General features: G+C 46.9%; 1 protein-coding gene across 1 annotated transcript in view; it reads right to left on the minus strand.

The window, feature by feature from the left end:
- LOC138351740 (golgin subfamily A member 6-like protein 4) overlaps positions 1-5,084 on the minus strand; it is a 204,145-nt gene extending 199,061 nt beyond the window's left edge. The window contains exons 1-2 of the mRNA XM_069303768.1: positions 4,790-5,084; positions 4,512-4,595 (exon numbers count right to left, since the gene is read on the minus strand). Of these exons, the coding sequence (XP_069159869.1) occupies positions 4,512-4,595; positions 4,790-5,069 (364 nt within the window). The 5' untranslated portion in view covers positions 5,070-5,084. The remainder of the gene's footprint in view (positions 1-4,511; positions 4,596-4,789) is intronic.
- Between the last annotated feature and the right edge of the window lie 5,611 nt (positions 5,085-10,695).

Genomic DNA, 10,695 nt, shown 5'->3' on the forward strand with positions numbered 1-10,695 from the left:
AGACCCTGAAGTACCCTCTAGATCCTGAAGTACACTCCAGGCCTAGAAGTTCCCTCCAGACCCTGAAGTATACTCCAGGTCCTGAAGTACCCTGCAGACCCGGAAGAACCCTTCAGACCCTGAAGTACACTCCAGGCCTTGAAGTACCCTCCAGACCCTGAAGTACCCTCTACACCCTGAAGTAAACTCCAGGCCTAGAAGTACCCTCCAGACCCTGAAGTATACTCGAGGTCCTGAAGTACCCTGCAGACCCGGAAGTACCCACCAGACCCTGAAGTACCCTCCACACCCTGAAGTACACTCTAGGCCCTTGAAGTAAGGAGAGGACGGGTGATCACATTAGTAGATGGAGGAGAGGATGGGTGATCACAGCAATAGATGGAGGAGAGGACGGGTGATCACAGTAATAGATGGAGGAGAGGACGGGTGATCACATTAGTAGATGGAGGAGAGGACGGGTTATCACAGTAATAGATGGAGGAGAGGACGGGTGATCACAGTAATAGATGGAGGAGAGGACGGGTGATCACAGTAATAGATGGAGGAGAGGACGGGTGATCACAGTAATAGATGGAGGAGAGGACGGGTGATCACAGTAATAGATGGAGGAGAGGACGGGTGATCACAGTAATAGATGGAGGAGAGGACGGGTGATCACATTAGTAGATGGAGGAGAGGACGGGTGATCACATTAGTAGATGGAGGAGAGGACGGGTGATCACAGTAATAGATGGAGGAGAGGACGGGTGATCACAGTAATAGATGGAGGAGAGGACGGGTGATCACAGTAATAGATGGAGGAGAGGACGGGTGATCACATTAGTAGATGGAGGAGAGGACGGGTGATCACAGTAATAGATGGAGGAGAGGACGGGTGATCACAGTAATAGATGGAGGAGAGGACGGTGGTCACAGTAATAGATGGAGGAGAGGACGGGTGATCACAGTAATAGATGGAGGAGAGGACGGGTGATCACAGTAATAGATGGAGGAGAGGACGGGTGATCACAGTAATAGATGGAGGAGAGGACGGGTGATCACAGTAATAGATGGAGGAGAGGACGGGTGATCACATTAGTAGATGGAGGAGAGGACGGGTGATCACAGTAATAGATGGAGGAGAGGACGGGTGATCACAGTAATAGATGGAGGAGAGGACGGGTGATCACAGTAGTAGATGGAGGAGAGGACGGGTGATCACATTAGTAGATGGAGGAGAGGACGGGTGATCACAGTAATAGATGGAGGAGAGGACGGGTGATCACAGTAATAGATGGAGGAGAGGACGGGTGATCACAGTAGTAGATGGAGGAGAGGACGGGTGATCACAATAGTAGATGGAGGACAGGATGGGTGATCACAGTAATAGATGGAGGAGAGGACGGGTGATCACAGTAATAGATGGAGGAGAGGACGGGTGATCACAGTAATAGATGGAGGAGAGGACGGGTGATCACAGTAACAGATGGAGGAGAGGACGGGTGATCACAGTAATAGATGGAGGAGAGGACGGGTGATCACAGTAATAGATGGAGGAGAGGACGGGTGATCACAGTAATAGATGGAGGAGAGGACGGGTGATCACAGTAATAGATGGAGGAGAGGACGGGTGATCACAGTAATAGATGGAGGAGAGGACGGGTGATCACAGTAATAGATGGAGGAGAGGACGGGTGATCACAGTAACAGATGGAGGAGAGGACGGGTGATCACAGTAATAGATGGAGGAGAGGACGGGTGATCACAGTAATAGATGGAGGAGAGGACGGGTGATCACAGTAATAGATGGAGGAGAGGACGGGTGATCACAGTAATAGATGGAGGAGAGGACGGGTGATCACAGTAATAGATGGAGGAGAGGACGGGTGATCACAGTAATAGATGGAGGAGAGGATGGGTGATCACAGTAATAGAGGAGGAGAGGACGTAGTCCACCACCCAGCCAGGCAAAACTAACTCTATATATCTCGGAAGACCAACAAGCACAAATCCTATTGAGTGGCAACGAAGATAATAATAATGTACAGAATCTAGCAGCTATCTCTCAGCCCAATAGGAACAACGAAAGAACTTTAAAGTGTTTCTACACAAATACCAGAAGTCTGGTGAATACAAGTGATGCATTGTGTGCATCTGCTGAGGCCGAGACTCCAAACGTCATTGGCATAAGTGAAACATGGGGACGAGAGGACATTATTGAATGGGAACTCCTTCTCCTAGGATAATGTCCCTGGGAGGGCGCACGTCTATCCATAGTGACTATATGTACTGTGTACGTCCATACATAGTGACTATAGGTACTGTGTACGTCCATACATAGTGACTATAGGTACTATGCACGTCTATCCATAGTGACTATAGGTACTATGCACATCCATACATAGTGACTATAGGTACTATGTACGTCCATCCATAGTGACTATAGGCACTATGTACGTCCATCCATAGTCACTATAGGTACTATGCACGTCCATTCATAGTGACTATAGGTACTATGCACGTCCATCCATAGTCACTATAGGTACTATGCAGGTCCATCCATAGTCACTATAGGTACTATGCACGTTCATCCAAAGTAATTATAGGTACTGTGTACGTGCATCCATAGTGACTATAGGTACTGTGTACGTCCATCCATAGTGGCTATAGGTACTGTGTACGTCCATCCACAGTGACTATATTTATTATGCACGTCCATCTCTAGTGACTATAGTATTGTGCACGTCCATCCATAGTAACTATAGGTATTTTTCACGTCCATCCACAGAGACTATAGATACTATATGTCGGAAAACCTGACACCATTTACTAATATTCTAGTATAATATTATCAATAGGCAGATAATATTGCTGATGGGTTGTATAAACAAGTTAACCCCCATAGAAAATGTAGTCTATAGTGGAATTTTCCGTCAATAGAAATCGGAATATCATTGCTAGGTTGCTATAAAATTCACCAGCTATTCTGCTGGGAATTATTCTTAATACAGCAGTCTCGGGACTGTGAATATCATAAAACATTTCACTTGAATCAACCTAATTATTAGTACCAAAGTAGAGAAAATGTAACTTTTCTACCACTACTTGACATCTGGACAAGAGAGGGAGAGCGACAGTGGAGGAAGGTCAGCCATTGTTAATTTTACCAACAACGTCGCTGAAGCAGAACAGCTCCTATAAACTCCACTGGACGAAGTGTTATAGAGAGTAAATTAGTGCTTCCATTATCAACACGCAGTCATCGTCTTCAAAGAAGGGAAGTGTCCAATTCCGAAATCTTATCTAGTCATTCCTGACCAGTAATGTTAGGTAGATAGGATATTTTCCGGGTTACGACATGAGGCAGCGACATAACCCAGGTAATTATTCCTTGGTCATTATCTCATAATCAATATTACAAATATTTCCTCTGATATAACTGTCATATATATAGGATTACTGCTATTATTGCAAGTTCCCGTTGACAGGAACAACTGAAGAGGAAGCAGGAGAGTAACCTGGTACTTCAGTACATGAGTTGTAGGCCAGCCACACCCACAAAGTGGAATGACTGTCTTACCCATCCGTGTTCATACTGGTTGTCTAGGATATATCAACAATAAGATAAGGCCTCCCAATATTAATTACTAATATATGTAGCTTAAAACTGTAGTGAATGTCTGCTAATCAATAATTTTGATTGACTACATATATAAACAATAAACCCCCCTAAAATGTGTAAAGGAGTTGATATGTAAGAATTTGCAGAAATACAGTCCACTTCATCATACAATTTGCTATCGAATATATAAATTACTGTATAATACAAATTCAATATAAATTAAATAAACTTAAATCTCACAGGTCAATTCCTCACACTATGTACGTCCATCGTGACTGTAGGAATTTTGTACGTCCATCCATAGTGACTATAGGTACTGTGTACGTCCTTCCATAGTGACTATATGTTCTATGTACATCCATCCATAGCGACTATAGGTAATATGTACTTCCATCCATAGTGGCTATATGTCCGGTGTATGTCCATCCATAGTGATTATAGGCACTATGTACGTCCATCCAAAGTGACTATAGATATTGTGTACGTCCATCCATAGTGACTATTGGTACTGTGTACTTCCATTCATAGTGACTATAGGTACTAAGCTCGTCCATCCATAGTGACTATAGGTACGATGCTCGTCCATCCATAGTGATTATAGGTACTATGCTCGTCCATCCAGAGTGACTATAGGTACTATGCTCGTCCATCCATAGTGATTATAGGTACTATCGTCTGTGAATGACAGGCTGTGCTTGATGCTGAAGGCGACAAGACTGAATACTTCATTCCCAAGATTCTTCAACAAATTATAAACATAATGGCACCAGGAACAAGAGAATATTATTTTAAAAATTTTCTTGTACTCATTTCTGTGCCTAAAATCATCAGTGAAGTCAGACATGAATCGAGTGACGAAACTGACAGGCATAGAAACATCGACAAATGTACTGTATATATGACTCCTTACCTTGCGTATACTTGTCATCAAGAGTCAGATGAGTAGAGACCAGGTCAGTCAGGTTGGTCATCACCGTCTGCATACTTTTCACACCTGTAAACAGTTGCCTCCATTAAGATCGTATCCTTACATGTGTTTCTATGATGTGTTCAGCACTAGAGATTATCTTGTGTGCTGGAACCTTATGGTAATGTTTTTATAAGCAGCAAATATTTAGTTTACTAACTCATTAAATAAGTCACAAGAACTGTGAACATAAGAACTTTGAACTTTCCACTTACTCTTACCTTCCTGGACGCCTCGCTGCTCCTCCTGCAGCTGGTGTAGAGCAATCTGGTTAAATATGACGTTAGCTGTCAAGTCCAACTCCTCCGTGTAGCCCATGGTGGCCTCCGGGAAGATGATGTTAGGTATCAAGTGGAATTCCTCCGTGTGGCCCATGGTGGCCTCCGGGAGGATGACGTTAGGTGTCAAGTCCAACTCCTCCCTGTGGTCCATGGTGGCCTCCTGGAAGGCGGCCGACCAGCCCACCAGGACACCGAGGAGAGGCAGCAGACAGACAGACATAACTCTCACCACCACACTCACAATACACACTAACCAACACCCTGCATGACTGCTGGCTGGCTGGCTGGCCACCACGCACTAAGTACACCCGCGCTCAACGCCCACACTGATAAATATACTGGTCAACCAGGAAACTATCCTTCAATATTCCCAGTTCTTACTCATGCTTTTATAAAGAGGAGACGTCAAGAGAGAAAAATGAGCATAAAAGGATAAGAAAGAATGTAGAGATCTGTTACTAAGAAGGTTAAGCTATGAGAACTAAGAGAACTGCGTCTCACAACCAGGGAGGAGTTAACAAACTGAGGGGAATTGATCATAATATCCAAGATACTGAGGGTAATGTACAAGGAGAACAGGGACAACGTGTTTTTATAGAACAAGCGGATGTAAGTTGAAGTTGGAAACCCAAGTTAGTAGAAGAAAGATAAGGACATACTCAAACCCTGTATGTGTAGGCAACACGAGGAATGCTCTGAAAGAAGAAGTTGCAGATGCCACCTCTCTTCAAAAATGTTAAGAGATTGCGAACGTGAGAATAGTTAAACTGTCATGCAACAAGTACAAAATGTCCCGAGAAGGCGAGGTTTAAAGAGCTATGGTTCACTTACCTTAGTAACACGTCCTCAAACCAAGCCCATTCTATCCAGGGGTCGACCCCAAAGACGCATTCTTCAGTTTTAACATTCTGTTCATTCAAAACAGAAGTCTCAAAGTTTTCTCACATATAAGTTAATATATTACATATTATCAAATTGGATATATTTAGGCATTGGTTAGGTTAGGTCAGATGTTTAGGTTCTGTTGCCGATTATTTGTATTTGTAGTAAGTAGGTAAACAACCCATCCTCGACTCAAGTCCATTACATCCAGCAGTAGACCCCACAGACGCATTCATAAATTTTTACATGCTAATCATTCAAAACGGGAATTTTGAATGTTATAATATACAAATATATTATAATATTAATTTACATGCGAGAAAATTCCCGTTTTGAATGAACAGCATGTAAAACTTTAAGAATGCATCCGTGGGGTCGACCGCTGGATGTAATGGACTTGAGTCGACGACGGGTTGCATCATTCATAAATAGGGGGTGTGGCGGGTGCATGGAATGGTCTTTGGCCTTCGTTTACGAGGACGCGCTGCCCTTATACACTGATAGGTAAGTACCACCACCCATGCTCACTTCCTCATCACCTCCTTCCCTGCACACACCACCACCACCAACCACACTACCACCCCCCCCCCCCCCACCCTCACAAAACCATCCACTACTTCTTGCACCCATGCTCTACAAATTACAATATAACATCTCCTACTATCCTCCGCCTTCACACCACCAACCATCATCCACCATTACCCTCCACCTTCACACCACCAACCACCACTACCCTCCTAATTAACACCACCAACCACCATCACCCACTACCCTTCACCTTCACACCACCAACCACCATCCCCCACTACCCTCTACCATCACTCCACCAACCACCATCCCCCACTACCCTCAACCATCACTCCACCAATCACCAACCACCACTGCCCTCCACTTTCACACCAACCACCATCCACCAATACACCTCTAACCACCATCCACCACTATCACACCACCAACAAACATCAACCACTATCCTCCATCATCACACCACTAACCACTATCCCCCAATTCCCTCCACCATCACACCACCAACATACACCACTACCCTCCACCTTCACACCTTCAACCGCCATCACATCCCCAACCACCATCCACTACTACCCTCCATCATCACACCACCAACCACCAACCTCCACTTTCCCTCCACCTTCACACCACCAACCATCATCTACCACTATCCTCCACCTTCACATCATCAACCACCATCCAACACTACCATCCACCATCACACCACAAACAAACATCCACCACTACCCTCCACCATTTCACCACCAACCATCACCCCCACTACCCTCCACCTTCACACTACCAACCACCACCCCCACTACCCTCCACCCTCATACTAACAACCACCACCCCCACTACCCTCCACCCTCATACTAACAACCACCATCCCCACTACCCTCCACCTTCACACTACCAACCACCATCCCCACTACCCTCCACCCTCATACTAACAACCACCACCCCCACTACCCTCCACCCTCATACTAACAACCACCATCCCCACTACCCTCCACCTTCACACTACCAACCACCATCCCCACTACCCTCCACCTTCACACTACCAACCACCACCCCCACTACCCTCCACCCTCACACTACCAACCACCACCCCCACTACCCTCCACCCTCACACTACCAACCACCATACCCACTACCCTCCACCCTCATACTAACAACCACCATCCCCACTACCCTCCACCTTCACACTACCAACCACCATCCCCACTACCCTCCACCTTCACACTACCAACCACCACCCCCACTACCCTCCACCCTCATACTAACAACCACCATCCCCACTACCCTCCACCTTCACTCTACCAACCATCACCCCCACTACCCTCCACCCTCATACTAACAACCACCACCCTCACTATCCTCCACCTTCACTCTACTAACCACCACCCTCACTATCCTCCACCTTCACTCTACTAACCACCACCCTCACTATCCTCCACCTTCACTCTACTAACCACCACCCTCACTATCCTCCACCTTCACTCTACTAACCACCACCCTCACTATCCTCCACCTTCACTCTACTAACCACCACCCTCACTATCCTCCACCTTCACTCTACTAACCACCACCCCATTACCCTCCACCTTCACTCTACTAACCACCACCCTCACTATCCTCCACCTTCACTCTACTAACCACCACTCTCACTATCCTCCACCTTCACTCTACTAACCACCACTCTCACTATCCTCCACCTTCACTCTACTAACCACCACTCTCACTATCCTCCACCTTCACTCTACTAACCACCACTCTCACTATCCTCCACCTTCACTCTACTAACCACCACACTCACTATCCTCCACCTTCACTCTACTAACCACCACCCTCACTATCCTCCACCTTCACTCTACTAACCACCACCCTCACTATCCTCCACCTTCACTCTACTAACCACCACCCTCACTATCCTCCACCTTCACTCTACTAACCACCACCCTCACTACCCTCCACCTTCACTCTACTAACCACCACCCTCACTATCCTCCACCTTCACTCTACTAACCACCACCCTCACTATCCTCCACCTTCACTCTACTAACCACCACCATCACTATCCTCCACCTTCACTCTACTAACCACCACACTCACTATCCTCCACCTTCTCTCTACTAACCACCACCCTCACTATCCTCCACCTTCACTCTACTAACCACCACACTCACTATCCTCCATCTTCACTCTACTAACCACCACACTCACTATCCTCCACCTTCACTCTACTAACCACCACCCTCACTATCCTCCACCTTCACTCTACTAACCACCACCCTTACTATCCTCCACCTTCACTCTACTAACCACCACCCTCACTATCCTCCACTCTACTAACTACCACACTCACTATCCTCCACCTTCACTCTACTAACCACCACACTCACTATCCTCCACCTTCACTCTACTAACCACCACACTCACTATCCTCCACCTTCACTCTACTAACCACCACCCTCACTATCCTCCACCTTCACTCTACTAACCACCACCCTCACTATCCTCCACCTTCACTCTACTAACCACCACTCTCACTATCCTCCACCTTCACTCTACTAACCACCACCCTCACTATCCTCCACCTTCACTCTACTAACCACCACACTCACTACCCTCCACCTTCACTCTACTAACCACCACACTCACTATCCTGCCAAGTTTACTCAACATCCCACAAAACGTTTTCGCGTTTTCTTAACGTTTTAAAAACGACATTTTATAGTTTTAATCAAGTGTTAAAATACGGTTTATACACGTATTTTGAAAGTTTGTAAGGTGCGTATAAAACATGAGGTCTTGGCATTTTAATAAAGATGTTTTAAATGTTATGCTATAACGTTTTGGAGCAAAGGGTTTTAAAACATTAATTCTAAATATTAATTATTGGAATTATTAGTTATAATTATCTCTATTGCATTTATATATAGAGAGAGAAAAGAAAGAGAGACAGCAAGAGAGGAGAGAGAGACAAGAGAGACAAGAGCGAGAGAAGAAAGACAAGAGCGAGAGAAGAGAGACAAGAGCGAGAGAAGATAGAGCGCAACTAGGTGAGTACAACTAGGTGAGCGCAAGTTGTGTTGTTGTGTTGGCGGTGTTGAACAGATGGCTCCCCGGCCATCCCCTCCCCCACACTCTTATCACTCTTTCCCCTCGAGCACCACTTCACGCCCCTTACATCATATTTAGCCGGTCTCCTACTCCATGTGTTCTCATGTGTGGGAGCCACTCCTCCCCTCAACATACTCATAATAGTAAATAGGTACCTGGGAGTTAGACAGCTGCTACGGGCTGCTTCCTTGGGGGGGGGGGGGGGAGTGTAACAAAAAGGAGGCCTGGTCGAGGACCAAGCCACGGGAACGCTAAGCCCCGAAATCATCTCAAGATAACCACCACCCCCAATACTGCCACTCCCTCTACCACCACCCCCACTACTGCCACTCCCTCTACCACCATTCTCTTTTCTGCCATCCCACTACCGATACACCCACTACCACCACCCCCATTACTGCTATTCACATTATCATCACCCCCACAACTGCCACTCCCTCTACCACCACACCGAATACTGCCACTCCCTTTACCACCACTCCCTCTTCAAAGAGAGATTGGCTGTTTGGCAGCCGTGCGGAGCGGTTCTGTTTACATTCGCTCCTCAGTCTTGCCTGGACGTTTGGCGTGCACACAGCTGGTGGCGTTTTTTTGTGGCCTCTGGCCTGGCGGTTGTTGTTGTTGTTAAAGATTCGCTACCTGAAACAAAAAGTTCCAGGTAACACGGGCTATGGTGAGCCCGTAGATAGTTATTGCGGCCTGGCGGGCCGGCGGGATGGCGTTGCCCATGTCGCCTATAAAGCGTGTGGATACGGTTGAGCTGGCCTTCTCTGGTCTGGTGAACTACTCATTGTTGGAGGTTGCTCTCCTGGATGTGCTGGGTGTCAACATTGCAGATGTGTGTGGTGTGCAGCTGGCTGGGGAACATCGGGCCTTGGTTAAGCTGACTGACGCTGTGGTGTACCGGGATGTGGTCGACAAGTATGATGGGCGTACTGTACCTTTGTCTGGCGCGGCGGGTACGGTTTCTGTAACGGACTTGTGTGTTCAAGTGACATTTGTGGTGGTGCGGGGGCTGCCGTTTGAGTTCCCTGAGAGCCTGCTCCGCCGGTTCTTAGGAGGATATGGGAGTGTTCTCGCCTGTCGGGCGAATGTGCTGAAGTCTGGCCGTCTTCGTGGCGTCCTGATGGGTATCCGCACGATTACCATGAAGCTGAGGAAGGCGATCCCGTCGTCGATGGTGCTGCTGGGGTTTAAGGTGCAGTGCTTTTATGCGGGACAGGAGCGCACATGTTTTCGGTGCGGTATGGCTGGACACCAGGCTGCTGGTTGCCGTAATGGAACCGTCCGGTTGGTCAGTGTCTTCCGAGAAGAGGATTTTCCGCCTCTACATG

The sequence above is a fragment of the Procambarus clarkii genome, chromosome 50, assembly GCF_040958095.1.
Source record: "Procambarus clarkii isolate CNS0578487 chromosome 50, FALCON_Pclarkii_2.0, whole genome shotgun sequence".
In the NCBI taxonomy this organism is placed as follows: domain Eukaryota; kingdom Metazoa; phylum Arthropoda; class Malacostraca; order Decapoda; family Cambaridae; genus Procambarus; species Procambarus clarkii.